Source organism: Silene latifolia, chromosome 7, assembly GCF_048544455.1.
Source record: "Silene latifolia isolate original U9 population chromosome 7, ASM4854445v1, whole genome shotgun sequence".
Lineage (NCBI taxonomy): Eukaryota > Viridiplantae > Streptophyta > Magnoliopsida > Caryophyllales > Caryophyllaceae > Silene > Silene latifolia.
The window spans coordinates 42,844,020-42,861,531 of record NC_133532.1 but is presented as its reverse complement, the minus strand read 5'-3'; the positions used below and the strand labels follow the sequence as shown (position 1 = coordinate 42,861,531).

The window sequence follows — 17,512 nt, the reverse complement described above, 5'->3', positions numbered from 1 at the left end:
ACAGGAAGTTGTAGCAGATTCTACTACTGAGCCATTGAAATATGATAAGCATGGAGGGCACGTTATTTCCATGAGAATTAAACGTGTACCTGAGTTATAGTAGTTGATTATGAATTCGATACGTTATCTTTTTCATAAACCATTTATAACTTCATCGTTTTTATAATATTTTGTTTTTCATGTGGATTGTACTGACAACATTGAACGCCACAAAGTGAACTGAATTACATTATATTTGTTTTGGTCCGTAATCGCCAATGTGAGCTGATAACTCCGGCTATTATATTGTGCAATCGATTGATGGTGGGTTCAACGAGCCATAAGTCAAACGGTTGGTGACCGATCGATCACGATGCGAGATTATAACGATACCTCGTAGGACAACTTTTTGTGACAACGTAATGGAGTCATAAATGTTTAAAAACATTCGGTGCCAGGTCGTGGATAGGACATCTATTGTGTTCCTAGAATCGATTCTTTTGACTATCGACTGTCTCTTGAGATTAAGGCAGTTTTAGGGTGACTTTGGTTTCTTTCTCACTGTCTGCCGTAACTGGAGGCTAAGTAGATTTTTTCTGGGTCATTTCATACTGTGCTTACATCTGCAGGATTCAAGTTGAGGAAAATATTCAACCCTTATCAGGTATAGTTATTTCTCAGGGCCACTCGAGGAGTTGTAGCTGAAATGCATGGCCATGCTCGAATGTTGATTCGTTTATCAGTTAAGTTACTCTCTAGTCGGGGAAACCACTCTTGATAATGATCGCTTGTAAAATACGACCTTTGTGAATGCGGATTTGCAAATTATTTTACATTGAGTGGGAGAAATTTTAGGATATGAGAATCGGTTATCGCACATACACTTGTGAGGACAAGTGGGAGTTTGTTGGAGCTTGTGTCCTCCACAAATTAGTGTGATAACATTTGTAAATCTCTTACAGGTTCACAAGGGTATACTTCGTATATTTAATCAGTTGATTAACGTTTACCTAATAACGGTTGGCTTGCTAGAAAGTTTGACGTTATTATCATACAGATGGCGGTGATCAACTGGTCCCTAAAGGTCACACCTATAGGATGTGTTTGAGAGATGTGATTATAGAAATATGATCACATTGATGCCTAATATGACTAAACAGTTAGTCAATGTGTTGATGAGACAATTATTTAATGAAGATTAAATAATATTAGTTGAGAGACGAATTAATCAATCAATTCGTAAATTGAATATAATAAGTTATATTTAATTAAATGTATGTAATGTTAGCTTGGACGAATTAATCTGTTAATTCGTAATTAAATGTAATCGGTTATATTTAATATCAACAAGTTGAATGTGTAATAGTGGTAATAGTGAGGGTACACAAACCAAGAGGTCATGGGTTCGATCCTCACTAGATGACAATTTAACACATTTTGTACATTTTTGGAATAACCAAAAATAAGAAAATAATACTGCTTATTTCGGAAATGGGCCGAGAAAAATGAAAAAAAAAATCCTACCCTAATCCATCCCTAATACACGGTTTATAGGTGACTAAGGGAGAGGATTTTCTGACCTAATTCATTTTTCATTTTTGCCTCCTCTCTCATCGGAAAAACACAAAAGAAAAACCTAAAAATTATTTTAATTTTTGGATCGATTCTAGCAAAACAAGGGCATTTCTCGGAGCATCTTGGGTGCAACTGATAGGAGAATATCATTGCGATATTGTTCATAGGCCAAATTTGCTAGGACCGAATGTTTTTTCTGAATCCTTTATTTTGTTTATGTATTTTATTTATGACTAGTGATCGTCTTAATTAAATTCGTTATAATCCTTCAATTATAAGGGAAGTATACAGATTATTTCTCACACTAATTACCCATATTATTCATATTATTCACTAATTAATTACCCATAACAAAAACCCCAAACGGAGGGTTTATAAGAAAAGGAAAAAAGGTAGATCTTTACTTACAAGGTGAAAGGAAGAAGAATAAGGTGCATAATCTTCTAATCCAAGCTTGAATCCCATGGAAGAGTATTTAGAAGGGTTTTAGAGAGAGGGGAGAAGATTTGGAGTGATAGGAAGAAAGAAGGAAATGAATTAGGTTTTTGGTGGAATACATCCCGTCATACGTTTAACGTCCACTGAGGAGCTGCACTCGGTCGAGTGATGAGTCTACTCGGCCGAGTGCCACCCACTCGGTTGAGTACCGCTTGTACTCGGCCGAGTGGCACCTCCTCGGTCCACTGTATGCTCACTAGGTCTAGTTTAGGTTCTACTTGGTCTAGTGTGCAGTCATCCCCTACTCTTGAGTAATTTCTTGTCAAGTCAAAGGGTCTTCTCACGCATCCCAATGTTCTTTACGGGTCCCAAAATATCTAGGTATTACAATGTTACCATTATAAGATTCATTCATTCCTAAAAGAAAGGATTGTTATTATGGATACATTTCAAACTAAGATAATATCATTTTTACGCAAATCACCAATTTTGAGTTGTGACTATCTGAGTTCATATATGTTCCTATTTTAAGACTCTTGAAAATCCTATGAAACATATTGTAGAGTGGTCACATTGCTAACGAAGTTGCTAACATTTTTAAGAACAAGTAATATGTCACTATTTTTATTAAAATAATGCAAAAGGTACTTGATGATGTGGTAAAAGTATCGAGAAAGAGTGATAGGATTATGAGCATTAAGCTTGTAGTCGGGGATGAGGTCCTGACTGTCATAAGTGCTTACGCACCTTAAGTAGGATTGGATCCTTCTATTCGACGAGCCTTTTGGGAAGACCTGGAAGAGGTTGTAGAATGAGTCCCTATTGGAGAGAAATTGATCATTGGTGGTGACCTCAATGGGCATATGGGTACTAGTCGAGTTGGCTTCGAGAGCATTCATGGGGTTTTGGTTTCGTAGAGAGAAATGAAGCAGGAAGTGACATATTAGATTTTGCTTTAGCATATGACTTGGGTATAATGAACACTTGGTTTTAGAAAAGGCATTCTCATTTGGTGACTTATAGAAGTGGACGAAATGTTAGTCAAATTGACTTCCTTTTGGTAAAGAATGTGTGGAAGAAAGAGTATACCGATTGCAAGGTCAAACACGGTGAAAGTACCGCAACACAGCACAGGTTAGTGGTGCTTGATTTGTGGGGTATGAGAGACTTGAGGAAGATATAGGTAATCAGTGAGGCACGAATCAAGTGGTGGAAGCTACAAGGGGAAAATAAACAAGTGTTTTTGGATAAGGTCGGAAGCGATATTTGGTCGGATTGAAAGGAGAAAGATATAGATGCAACATGGGATAAATTGGAGCATGTTGTGAAGCATTTGGTGAGGGAGGTGTTAGGGGAATCCAAAGGAAATACACCATCAAGTAAGGACACATCTTGGTGGAAAGATGAGGTGAGACAAGAGATAAAGACAAAGCGTGAATGTTATAAGGTTTTGGGGAAATGCATGAGTGATGAGAACTTTGAAAAGTACAAGGAGGCTAGACGAGCCGCTAAAAATGTAGTGCGTGATGCGAGGGCAAACGTTAACCAAGAAGTGTATGCCAGGTTGGACATGAGAGTAAAAGAAAAGGATATCAATTTATTAGCCCGCATAAGAGAACGAAAGACGAGGGATATTATGAGAGTTAGGTGTGTGAAGATATGGACGACAAGGTTCTGGTTCAGGATAATGAAATAAAGGCTAGATGGAGTTCTTACTTTGATACTTTATTCAATGGACATAAGGAGCAAGGTTTCGGGGATGTACAAGTAACACCAAGCATGGTTAATCGGGAATTTGTGCGTAGAATATAAAAGAGTGAAGTTAGAAAGGCGTTAAGGAAGATGGGATCGAAGAAAGCAGAGAGACCGGATGGTATACCCATAGAATTTTGGAGGTGCTTGGGGGGAAAAGGAATCGAATGGGTAACCATGCTCTTCAACAAGATTTGGAGGAGCAACAAGATGCCATCGACTTGGAGGATAAGCACCCTTGTCCCTTTGTATAAGAATAAAGGTGATGTTCAAGAGTGTTCTAATTATCGGAGAATTAAACGTATGAGTCATACGATGAAGTTATAGAAGCGGATAATCGAGCAAAGGCTTATCAAATGTGTAGACATCTCGGATAACTAATTTGGATTTATGCCTGACATATCGACTATGGATGCGATTTTTATTAGGAGACAGTTGATGGAACACCATCAGGACAAGAAAAAAGATCTCCATATGGTTTTTATTGACTTGGAAAAGGCATATGATAGGGTACCGAGAGAAGTAATTTGGTGGGCTTTGGCAAGAAAGAGTGTGTCTCGAAAACATATTTACCTCATAAAGGACATGTATGAGAGGGCTAGTGCAAGTGTTCGCACTAATGTTGGGAGAACGAAAGAATTTCCCATTACCATTGGGGTGCATCAAGGTTCCACACTTAGTCCTTTTCTCTTTGCTATTGTTATGGATGAGTTGAAAAGGGATATTTATTTAGGAAGACATCTCTTAGTGTATGATATTTGCGGATGATATTGTATTGATTGATGAGACGAAAGAGGAGGTTGAGAGAAAGTTGGAATTATTAAGGCATATGATGTGACTCGCATTTACGCACATTTAATCCCTTAACTAGCCTCGTTCCATATGCTTTTATGTGATTATTATGGCCGTTTCTTATCTTTAGCTTCCTATTATGCAAATTTTATGAGGTTTGGTGCCTGTGTAGGAGGAGAGCATTAGCCTTGCGTAAATGGTGCATAATGGAGCTAAATTGACCGCATCTAATGACCAAGCATCAAGTAGGAGACCAAGACTAAAGGCCTTAGTCAATAAAACAAGCAATTGGGCAATGAGGAGGAACCTCACCAGTCAAGGCCAGCCACCACGAGCTGGGAGGCAGCCACGCCCAAGTCAAAGGGAAGAAATAGTGAGCTCTCACGAGCTCACTGAAGCCCCCACGAGCCAAGTCTGAGCTTGGGCAAGCACCAGCCAGCTGCCACGAGCTGACTGGCACGGTGGACCTCAAGAAGAGGGACTCGGGCGAGCATCAGCCAGATCCCACGATCTGCCTGGCAGAATGAGTGCCAAATGGGAGGAGCTCGGGCGAGCAGTGCCAGGCTCCCTCGAGCAAGCTGGCAGGACGTGCAAAAAATAAGAGAGACTCGTGGGAGCTAACTCAGCTCTAACAAGGCGAAGGACTTCCTTAAGGGGCTTAATCGTCATTTAAACCCTTAGTTAACCTAATACTTGTACTTAATATAAATACCTCATGTACTTAGATGAGACATCACATTAGAAAACATTAGCTTAGCTTAGTTAGACTACTCTAATTAGCTTAATTACATTTTAATCTTTCCTTAATTATTGTTCAAGTAATCTTAGATCTAGCTTGGTAATTGAAGAATTATTGGGTTTATATTGGAGAATTGACAACTCTTCATAACTAATCAAGACTTTCTTCTCTTATTCTTCTATTTCCTTTGTTCATCTCAAGTTGGTACAATTTCTCTACTCTTTACTTAGTCTTTCATTTAATCTTTTGTTAATTACTTTACACGCATTCATCATGTTATTTACTTGTGTTAAGATGTTTGACACCATTAATAACATGATTTCCATGATGATGTGTGAGTAGTCTCTTAGTTAGGGTAGGGGAGTAAACATGAGTTAGATCTGTAATACCCGTCATTTTGATAAGTTAGGTAGAGCGGAGTGGTCGTCTATAGTGCTTGTATGCGTGGCTTTTAGTGCATGTAAGGGTTTTAGTCGATCGACTGATACTATGGATCGATCGACTAAGTAAGAGTTGGCTTTGACGCGAGGAAAAGTTTAGTCGATCGACTGAATTTCTTAATCGATCGACTGAGTTCAGTCAGGCATGTTTTACGTAAATTCTTATTTTAACCCTAGACCTATATAAACCCCATCCCATCACTATTATACACTTTTGTCAGTTTAAAACAAAACACACACTCACCATACACAACCCAACGTGAGAAAAGAAGATAGAGAAGGACTCGTGATCCGTCTCACTATTCATTCCTAATTATCGTAAGTGTTCTAACTATCAATCTTATATTAATTGCATATCAAAGGATGACTTGTAAGTGGTACACTCGTGCCTTAACCGTAAGACTATAAAAACTGGGAGTTTAATCGAAATAATTACATTAGCAATTTACTTGTTGTAAATTGGGAGTGTTGTAGCATTGACCAAATTCTGGCCAAACCGTGTTTGAGACCATGACCACACGGGTACGAGGTTGTTGTATTGGGTTTGTTTCTATCATTGTTTGGTGTCGTTGTTAATTGTGTATAATTGTTAATTGCATAAACTAGGTGGTGGATTCGTAGAAGAGCGCTTTTAGTTGGTTCATTACCTCGTTGCTGCAGAATTATTGTTGTTAAGGTAGCCCCTACTCAACACTTTATGATATGATTGTACATAGTAATAACGATTGTATGCAGGTGTATGGGAAACTGACAATTATTTGCAAAGTTGATCTTAGTCGATCGACATGCCATTTTGGTCGATTGACATTTTTGGGATGCGCCAAGTGGTCGATCGACTGGAATATTGGTCGATTGACTGGAATATTGGTCGATTGACTGGAATATTGGTCGATTGACTATCTCAACAGTACAACGTGTGTTATTAATGTTGTTACTTATATAAACAGTACGTTGTGGATGGTTATTATTACTATTATTGATTTCATATGAATGTATCCCTGTATTGTTGTGAATATGAGGCACGGTGTTAAGGGATTTGTGCTAGTGGTGAGATGGTACGGTGTTAAGGGAGTTGTACCTTATTGTGATGAGCACGGTGTTAAGGGGATTGTGCCATAATTGCTGATAGGAGCAGCGGTTGGCCCGTATAAGACGGGGGAGTAGGCACTCATTTATATTATGTTGTCCTATTAAATAGTTACAGTTAATCTTTACATTTCCATTTATGTTGGTCATTTGCTTTCTCTTTATTTTATCCCTACTCAACCAGTGGTTGACGTTTTTGTGTCTTGTGTCAAAATTGTCATCTATTTCCAGGGTGGCCTGTGTTGATCCATTCAATGATTTCCGATTGAATGGGGAGCAGTTATTAAAGCACGTACAGAGTAGTAGTTGTGTTTGATGCTGTGCTTGGGGGACGGATGGACGCGACGCAATCTTGGAGCTAGTGTCTAGTCTCACGAGTCACTAAACGTTATTTGACCTTTGAGTTTAATAATTCTTTTGTAAACATTTACATTTCTGTCACTTTGGTTGAAGTTTGTAAGGCAAGTTTGGCTAGTCGTTCTTTTTGATGTAAACTTTACTTAAAGTATCTTTTTGATTGTTTTACTTTGTCATTCACTGCCTCGGTTTACCGAGATGCTAACACGCCCATTTAGTCGGGCATGCCTTGTTAAGGCTCCTTCCTAAACGGGGGTGTTACAAAATCTATGCTTAATGAGTTCATATGAATGATTGTATGTTGTGTTTTCAACTTATGCACATGTTATGCTTGATGAAATGCTTGATTGACAACCTAACATGATTCTCTTATCTTTTCAACAAGACTTGTAAGAAATAAATCAACTCAAGGCTTGTTAGACCATGCATATTATTGAATAGGGAGAAAGAAGTTGTTGTATATGTCGTAAGCTATAAATCAACTCGAGTTCGAGACTAAGTCTCTTTAGGAATTGTAAGACATAAATTAACTCGATTCCAACACAACTATAATTGTTTGTATGACTCATTTATGTGATTATACCATGTTTCCCATATGAACCCGTGACACCCTAGTGTTTTTAATCAATTGTTTACGTCTATTACTTGCCTTGCCTTTCATTTGTTTACATTTTCATCATAGTAGTTTAGCTTACAACTCAAACCGCAATTGTGACACTAAGACATAGCAACTTTGCATTAGATAACTATTTGATAAATCGTCCCTTGAGATCCGACCTCTACTTACTCTTTGACTAAGTAGTTTGTTGAGTCTATAAATTTGTTTTGATTTGGTTGTTAACGACGCAACCCTATCATCATACTTTGGAGACTCGTGGATTTAGGCTAAGTAGGAGTAAGACCGAGTATTTGAGATGTCAGTTCAGTAACGTGGCAGGGTCGAGATCGATGGAGGTGAGAAGTATTATTTTCGATGTAAATGTTGTTAAGGGGTCAGATTTCTTTAGATATCTAGGATCTATTATTCAAAAAGATGGGGAGTTGGACATAGATGTGGCTCACAAAATTAAAGCGGGATTGTTTAAATGGAAAAGTGCTACAGGGTTTTTATGCGATAAAGGGATGCCCCTAGGATTAAAGGAAAAATTTTATCGCACGACGATTAGGCCTGCCTTACTTTACGGCTCCGAGTGTTGGGCCGTGAAACATTGTCACGTTCAAAAGATGAGTGTGGCGGAGATGCGTATGTTGAGGTGGATGTGCGACCATACAAAGAAAGATCGATTAAGGAATGAGGTGATAAGGGAAAAAGTGAAAGTGGCGCCAATAGAGGACAAGATGATGGAAATCCGACTAAGATGGTTTGACCATGTGAGAATGAGACATATGGACGCACCAGTTAGAAGGTTGGAAACCTGTGGAACAGAAAAGGTTGCTAGGGCTAGAGGGAGATCAAAACAGAATGGCTGAGAGTGATATAGCACGATATGAGATTTTTCGGACTTGATGAAGGAATGGTGACAGAGAGGCCACAATGGAGGGCAATGATACATGTGGATTTTTAGTATTTGCCGTTATTTGAAATATTTATTTATTTATTTTTTAGAAAAAAATTTAAAATTTATTTGTTCTTTTTTCGAATTTTTACACCTTTTATCAAAGAACTTTCTTATATATTAATACTTTGTTCACTTTTAAGGTATTCGGGACCCTTAAGTTTTACTTCGGTTTTCAACATCGTTTTAATATTTATTCTCGATTTACATTCTTAGTTTTTATAAAGAAATCCGGACTTCGATTTTAAAACCTACAAGTTTACCCGACTTTTGTATTATGTTTCACTGCCATTTTGTTTTTAAAATTTTCTTTTCTATTTTTTCGCTTTTTGAGGAGTGCGCTCACCTATGAACGGTTTTAAAGGATGATTCATGTCAACCCAACCCAAATCATTTTGGGATTAAGACTCTGATTTTGTTGTAATAATGCAAAAGGTACTCCTACTCACAATAAACAAACCACCCAACTTACACTACTACCCAACCCATTTCAATTTTAAAATGGTATTATTCGATCCGTCTTTACAAAGAATGGTGTCTGTCTTCAATGAAAAATTGTGGTTGTAGATTGAGTTATGGTTTACTTCTCGTTGGGTCAATTTTAATGGGTCTAGAGTCTGGACTATATAAAATCACTTGGGTCCCGCAAAATATATAGACTATCCTTTAAAAAATGAGAAAAAGGCAAGAAAAGATAGTGAATGAGTGCGTCTGGGATAGATAGGGAGAGGGAGCGCAGAAAAAAGGGGAAGCAGTTTATGAGACACGACGTTCCATTTCTTGGCAGTCTTTTTATACTTCCAACACTCAATTTTCATCACACTTCTCCAAGCACATACTCCATCACTTCCTCCCTTCTGTTTGTTTCTTTTCCCATTTTAGTTCTTCATTTTGTCCTAAATAAATTCTCATGGAACCTTCTTTTTGCTAATTCTTCAACGGCTATTTCTTTAACTTAATTAACCAGATTTTCTGTTTAATCTCATGGATTATCATCACGATGACGACAAGTATGTTCTTTTAATTGGGTTTTTGCTTAATTTAGTTTTAAGTATGATTGTTTTTTTTACTGGGTTGTTTTAATTTTATGTGTAATTCAGTTTCATGATGTGGGTTTGCTTTTGTTTGATTAATTATTGTGCAAGTAAGTCTCTCTTAGGACGACTGTCGTAAGTGAGAAACGGATCCAAAAACATATCTCCCTCGCTAATTAATTTTCATTACTAGCCGGGTATATGGGTTGTTTTAGGTCCGCTTTACGCTTGCAAGTTACAACCATCTTAAATAAGAATATGTATAAAATGCGCATTTGTTACTAAATTACAATGTAGATTCTATTGAGTGATAAAAGTTGTGTATCTTGGGTTAGATTTATGTTACTAAATTTTTGGATTATGTCTTCATTAATTAGATACATTTTGCTGCTTTTCTGTCACCATATGATGCTTTAATCACCCTATACACGGTGTAAAACCGTCTTATTCTAGAATTTATGTCATAATTATGGTTAATTTGTGCTTAAATGGGGTCACAATGATGCTCTTCAGTAGCTTATGATGATTACCATGTGTCCATGTGTTTATCATAATTTAATATTAGCAAAGTAGTTTATTATGTTGGTTTACTTGTTTCAAGATTTTGTTTTGCTTTTAAATCTCATAATGAATAATGATCTTGTGATTAACTGCTTTATTATATGGAATTAGTGTTCCTGAATGTACTATATTTCTTGACAATTATATCAGTCAGTCATGGGCGTGGCAAGGCGACGATGTATATCTTCTGGCAGATGCTCAAATAGGTGAGTACTGATAATGAGTTGTTTATGTTGTTTGTATAAGATTTGTCTAATTTTGTATTAACTGTGTGTCTTACCTGAACTGCAGAAGATATATCTTGCATGTTTGAGGAAACTACGCCGATTAAGTCTTGTGGAGACCTTTCTTACTATTTTGATGATTGCGGTGAGGCCAATAGTAAGTCTCCTCAAGAGGGCAAAGAGTATGCTTCTCAAATCAAGCGACGAAGGATACTGGAATTTGATTGTGTTGATGAAGGAATTGCATCCTCCTGTTTCAAATCTAAGGTTGATCATCTTGTGCAATATTGTATATTGCCTTTGAATTGCGTATTTGTGCTATAGATATTCTGATTAACCTTCATTACTATATGCTCCATTGGTAGAAAATCTATTTTTTGATCTTTAGATATTTTTCCCATAGTTCTTGACGATGTAGGTTGGTTCCACTCGTGAAGCAATCTCATACATGGCTCACATTTCTTTTATCTGTTTAGGAGCGAGTCAATGCTCATGGTGCTGTCCTGCGTGAATTGGACGCATGCTTTCAAGGTTTCCTTCTTGTTCATGAAATTTCAAGTTTAAATGTGGCATTGAGTATCTATTACATATTCTTACAGTAACAATGTTGTCGACTGCAGAATTTTTACCTCCTACTATCGAAGACTTTAGACAATCTGAAGCTTGGCTTGCTGAATGCCTCAATGATAGTGACTTGAATATTAGCTCTGATGACGGGTATCAATTCTAGTTATGGTTTACATGAATGGCACTTATATTCCGTTTGAAGCAATTGCCATTGTGCTTACTATGAATTTCCATTTGTGATGCAGGAACGTGTCTTCCACATCTGGTACTCAGATCAGTGTAAATGGTAAAGTGTGCACGAATTTGTTTTAGTCTAGCTTTCTCGTGACTTTTGTGCACAAGGCTTAAATTTCTGTATTTTTTTTTTGTTTCTCTAGAGGTTTGTGATGAGAATCCTGATTCTGGATCAAGTATGGTTCAACGACCAGTTAGGAGCTTCCGAAATATTACATTCAAAGGTAAACGCTACCCTTTACGCAAAGCAAGTATTCACTATTATTACCTTGTTCTCTTTTAGAAGAATTCATTTAATTGCCACTGTATTGTAAAATTCGCATAGGATTCATACTTATTCTCATATACTTAGGCAGGAAATCATACATGAAGGCGCCATCAGAAACGCCGTCATCTATAGTTTATCCATTTGATATTATTAAACCTTGCGGGATTCATGGAGATGTAACTCTTGAAGACATTAACCAGCGTATTCACTCTCCACCCCCATCGAAGCCTAAGGAAGACAGTATTTACCCAACTTCAGCATTTTCAGGTAAACCAGTTGTCGGAAAAACCAAAATCCCGACTAAAGGTGGAAAAGGTTCCATCACAATCATGAGAACCAAAGGATGAGGCAGTGTAACATGCCTTCTCCTGCCCCTTATTTTTTGTAGCACCTTCCAATTTTCTCTCGTTTTCAAGGTGCTTGTTACTTTCACATTATTTTGCAAGCTCTGACTCGTTAATGCCAACACATATGCTCAAGATATTCAACAACACTTTTTGCAATTCCACATTGAAGGTTAATCAGAATTGAACAACCAAACTGCGATTCTGATACACTCGTATATGATATTTTGTGCAAAACACCTTGTTTTTTGGGGGGTAGTGTTCTGAAAGCATTGTCTTAGCTTTAGTTCTTTTGCTTAATTACGGGGTAATATTTAGGCAGTTGATGGAAATGTAAATGTATTTATGTAGCTCTTTATTTCGGACTCAAATATATATTTACTCGAAGTGCCCCAACTTGGGATGTACGGTTTCGGAGGTTGAGAATTTTATTGTGGTAAAAAGTCTCCCTTTGTTAGCACAATAAAATTCTCATTAATTCGATTTTTATTTAATTATATATCTAGTTGGTTGAATATGTTATAAGTTGGAATTTGATAATATTGGTTGGAGTTGAAGTACAAAATGTTGGTGGTCTTCACCCGACAGACTATTTTAGTATTGTGGACACCCAAATTGATGAACTTGTCCCGGACTTCTCTCATTTTTATTTCAATAAATTCATCTACTCCCTCTCCGTCCCAGTCATTTGTTATTTATTTTTTATTTTGGGGTATATCACTAAATTGTTATCTATTTTTATTTTTGATAAGTTTTATATGTAAAAGCAAGTGTGTAAGTGGATGAAATAATATTATTATATTACATTGTTAGACATCCATTTGCATTTCCTTGGTCTTTGTGCTAAATACAATAGATAATAAATGATCAAGACGGAGGGAGTAATATATAGTATTGATAAATTGATAATAGGGTTGATGATTTTGTTATATACTCCGTACATGTTCTTTTCCCCCACAAAATTAATGACAAGGCCCATGCTTTGAGTATTTTTGTTGCGTTAAATAATTGTAGGAAACAATGTAGTTACGAGTATATATATTATATATATATTTTTTTTTTGAAAATTACGAGTATATATTTATCATTACCCGAGGTATATAATAAGTTATCAAATTCTTCAGGACAAAAGAATATTTTTAATGAATAAAATATAGTACGGCTTGTAACATTTTAGGTTGGTACTGATGTCACAATACAAAGTTCTCTTATTTGAATTTTTATATAAATTAATTGTCAAGAACCCGAGGTTTTATCGATAAACTAAATTTTTTATATTGCATTGAGTGGTTATATATGGTTCATTTTCCGTTTGCTTTGAATATTTGGTTTTATCATTTTATTCATAAAACTAGTCCATTAATCAAAAGCCCAAATAGATTACTCAATAAATTTGTAAAAAAAAAATTATTTTGATAGCCTTAAATTTTAGATTGATAACTTGTATATGTATTAGTTTTTATCATAAAATATCGAGTTGTTAAAATTAAATTAAATTTAAATTTTATAATTGGATTTTTCTTCTTTTGGATTAGTCATATACTATAGAACAATCATAGGGGAGAGTTGTTTATTTTTTATTAAAAAAAAATGAATAGTTAAGCTTGTCTAGTCCATGGTAACACAAGTACACAATCAATTGCCCATTACCCAAAATGTGTGCTCCGACGCGGGTTATGGTCCACTAACTCAAGTTAAAGAACAAATCATATTGGAATTAGTGAAAAAGTTAGTGGGCATGTTTGCCTAAAGTTGTGGAATTAACATTTCTTAAATAAGAATGATTCTTAATCTTGGTAGTACTACTCTTTTCGTCTTGTGCCTCCATCTTTGATTGTCTACAACCCTTTTATGGCTTTTCTTTTAGTTTACTTGTTAAAGATCTAAGCCATGTACAAGGTTAATCACCCTTTTTATGAGGTGACTGTCTCGAAATCTCTAGAAAGCATACCCTATGGCCTTATATAACCCCACAAGATTGTTCGTACTGAGATTTGAACCTGAGACTCTTCAAGTAAAATCATTGTTTTTTTTTTTTTTTTTTTTATTTATGTAGTCGAGGTTTGGTTCAAAAAGTGTGTGAGCCCAAGAATGCTATATTGTGGGTTTGGGACGGGAGTGTGGAGATATGGAGTAGACGCTCCCATATATTATTCCGAGTGTGCCATTTTCGACATATGATTAATGGTGAGCTATGAATTTTCTAAGCACATATGTCGAGTGTTAGCCTCGACCCCCAATCAGGGTACAGCCGTATAGGGGCCCAGTGGACCAGGAGATGGGGGTATGCTTGGCATGTTGGACTGTATATACCAAGCAGCTTAGAGTACCATTCAGTTCCCACATCTTAGAAAAGAAGCTAAGTAACTTGATAAATGTTTTGGATCAGTTTTCGCGCTACCTGGTTGTGTTATGTAGTCTTCCCTCAACCCCATTTTGGCAAAAGTAACTGAATGACATTGATGAGAGGAAAGGTAGTTGTAGGCCTTGTGGTTGATGCGGTGCTGCTGATGGCGTCAGAGTGTGGGTGGGTTTTACAACATAGTTATATAGCTGTGCGCAAACCACAGCTAAAATGCCTCCAATGGCAGCAGCATTGTATTAGCCAACCCCGAAAAGGATGAAAATTCGGAAAGTAAATTTGCATATTAACATCATCTTCTGATTTATACCAAATTACTGATCATACAAAAGAGTTCAACAATACAAGAGTCAGACACATTTTTGATCAAAAAGAAGTATTTCAAAATCTAATGTAAGTGATGGCACATCTCCAGTTCTGTTAAAATGGAAGTGCTCGTACAACTTCGTCCATATTACTCACCAACTAGAAAACAATATATGGAAAATATACATTACAAAATTTAAACCAAAAGTTGACAAATATAAGTGGCTCAACAAAAATCTAATTTGGAAATCTCTGACATGAACACGATACTTCTTCTGGGAAAAATCCGATGTCATTATGCCCTTCACTTCTCTGTGGTATCGAACATGAACAAGTCAGGTCGTTGCAGCCAATACGTTGATGAAAGACCGTACATCGTCCTTAGAAGATATCAAGAATCTCCAAAATGAAATTATTACAAAGCGGGCAATTCCCTTTTTGAACAAAGAGTTCCCTAGAACACAACCTGCAAAAGTTATGACCACAAGGTATGAAACCAGCTCCTTTATGCCTCACTTGACAAACACAACAAGAAAACTCCCCTTTCCCGAGTTCCTCCTCCAACGCCTCTTCTTCTTCTGCCTCTTCCTCTTCTTCCTCGTCATCCTCCTCTTCCTCGTCATCCAACCTATATGTGGGCCCATCTATTCCGGCTTGCCTATCCGTCTCTTCCAGTAAATCCATCAAAGACATCTTCATAGGTTGATTTGAGGGAGCACCAAAATTTGGCCCATCCTCATCGTCTTCCTCCTCATCCTCATCCTCATCCTCGTCCTGATGTTCACTATCCTTGCTCGCCTCATCATTATTCCCGTCCTCATCTAACTCCCTAGATAGTCTCTTACGCGTCTCCTCCCTCTCCGCTGCCAAAGTAGCTGACAGCCGGAAACTACCCCCACTCCTAGGGGACCCACCACTATCAACCTCTAACAAAGTCATGTCATCGGCTGGAACACCATCAATTCGTCTTATTGAATTGTTCCTAAGGGAATTCCTTAGGGAGTTCCTGTTCAACATCAGGTCTCTCCCTGATCTCGAACTTGGTAACACGTCAGATTGTGGGACCGGCATTGAAGAAGTCCACCTACCAGAACTCGAATTCTGACTCTTTTTACGCGTAAGCTTCTCTTTAAAAGACTTCCAGGAGGTTTTACTATTAGGCGACCCTCCACTGTTTATGGTGTCGTCGTTGCGTATGATCTCAAGGAGGTTTCGGACAACAACGTTTTTAGGAGACGACGGTTTCTTGGTCCCGTTGAGGACAGCACCAAGGGTAAGATTGGAAATAGGTCGTTGGCTTGCGGTATTATTACTATGGTCAACAATGGTGATCGTGTTTAAGCCATTCGCAAGGTCACGTACATTAAAAGAATCTCGAAGTGTTGATTGTTGGGAGGACAATCTCGGAGTTGTAGGAGCAGCAGCGACAATGCCACCACCCTCACTTTCCATTCAATCTAATTTTCCAAAAACAAAGTGCAACAAACAAAACCATAAGTTTTCGACATTGTCATCAAATATTCAATCAATAATACATAAAGAACATTACCGGAACCATCAGGAAACGATGGGACCAATTAACAAAATCCTTTCAGAAAAACGACAGCAACTTAATCATCCTCAATTTACATCAGAAATAGAACAGAAATCTCAAAAAAAAAAAAAAAAAAAAAAACAATTTAAATTCCTTTTTCAAATTTGTAGCTACTAAGCCAAAAAAATAAAATAAAAGGTGGTGACATAATAAATTACAGGATACCTGAAGGTTTCCGTGATGACAAATTGAATTCAGAACCCAGATCAATTTCTATGTGAAAATCCCAAATTCACAACAAAAACAGAGTAATTACAAATTCGTTGAATCAAAAAAGGGAAATTTGAGGTTGAAATTGGGTTTGTAAAGAAAGAAAGAAAAAATGAGAATAAAAGGAAGAGAACTGATGATAGGGAGACATTGAGGAGAGAGTGTAATAATATTTGGGGAGGAGAGATAAAGACGAGGTTGGGATGATTGTAAAGAGATAGACATGTCTTTTGTTGAACGAGTCTCCCGCTTAGTGACTGCCTACCATCTTTTTAAATTTTTTTTTTTGGTTTTTTTTTTTGTCAAAAACTACTTAAAATTTGTCTCACTTGCAAATACACCATCTATTATTTTATTTTTTGCAAGCCACTACCTTTAATTTTTTTAATTTTGTTGAAAACTACCAAAACCCATTTTACGGCCAAATTTTGGTCAAACTCCGACATTGACTTTGTTTACTCCTTTTATCACGTGGGAACTGTTTTTTTTTACCCTTTCATTCTGTTTTTCCTCCCTCCTCTTTCTTGTCCTCATTTAACCCATTCTTTCTCCGTTTTCTCATTCACAACCATCTTCTTCTCCTACCCCCCCTTATCTTTCTTCTTATCTCCTTCATCTCCATTTTTTGTTTTGCCCAATGTCAAGTATCTCAATAAGATCCATGAAACCTGAACTAGAAGAGAGGTATGCAATTGTGGCATCCATTTTGCATTTACAACATCTTGAAGTTTCGTGTGATGAGAAAAGTTAATCAACTTAAGCAAGTAGTTAATGAGACGATGCATTTGAAAGAGCTTGAAGTGAAATGTGATGAAATGAAGATTTGTGTTGGAGATGTTGAGGTCATAGAAGAACAAAGCTAAGATATTCATAGGATTGGTGTTTTCAATATTGTTTGTTATGTGAAGGATGAATGAGTAAAGGATGATGATGGTTGGGAAAGTAAATCAAGTAAAGTAAAAGAGGAGAAAGGGAAATAGGCACGGGAACTATAGTAAAAGAGGAATGAGGGGAAAGAACTAACAAAATAAGAGAGTTCCCATGTGTGAATTGGAGTAAATAAGGTCAATGTCAGAGTTTGACCAAAATTTGGC

The 17,512-nt window shown here is 36.9% G+C and overlaps 2 protein-coding genes across 3 annotated transcripts; one reads left to right on the top strand and one right to left on the bottom strand.

Annotated features, from left to right (window-relative positions):
- The first annotated feature begins 9,410 nt into the window (after positions 1 to 9,410).
- LOC141592081 (protein XRI1-like) lies at positions 9,411 to 12,342 on the top strand. Of its 2 annotated transcripts, none has more exons than XM_074412660.1 (8): positions 9,411 to 9,724; positions 10,460 to 10,515; positions 10,601 to 10,800; positions 11,010 to 11,064; positions 11,154 to 11,250; positions 11,346 to 11,386; positions 11,478 to 11,558; positions 11,687 to 12,342. In XM_074412660.1, exons 1-8 carry the CDS (start codon positions 9,699 to 9,701, stop codon positions 11,947 to 11,949), a joined length of 819 nt encoding a protein of 272 aa, XP_074268761.1. In that variant the 5' UTR covers positions 9,411 to 9,698; the 3' UTR covers positions 11,950 to 12,342. The 2 variants fall into 2 exon arrangements, with proteins under 2 accessions (XP_074268761.1, XP_074268762.1); XM_074412661.1 differs by having other exon boundaries at positions 9,509 to 9,724; positions 11,691 to 12,342.
- A 2,244-nt stretch (positions 12,343 to 14,586) lies between these two features.
- On the bottom strand, positions 14,587 to 16,618 carry LOC141592080 (uncharacterized). Its single transcript, XM_074412658.1, has 2 exons — positions 16,374 to 16,618; positions 14,587 to 16,071 (listed from the first exon to the last, which is right to left on the bottom strand). The coding sequence occupies exon 2, from the start codon at positions 16,064 to 16,066 to the stop codon at positions 14,996 to 14,998; it is 1,071 nt and encodes a 356-aa protein (XP_074268759.1). The 5' UTR covers positions 16,067 to 16,071; positions 16,374 to 16,618; the 3' UTR covers positions 14,587 to 14,995.
- Positions 16,619 to 17,512: the final 894 nt, after the last annotated feature.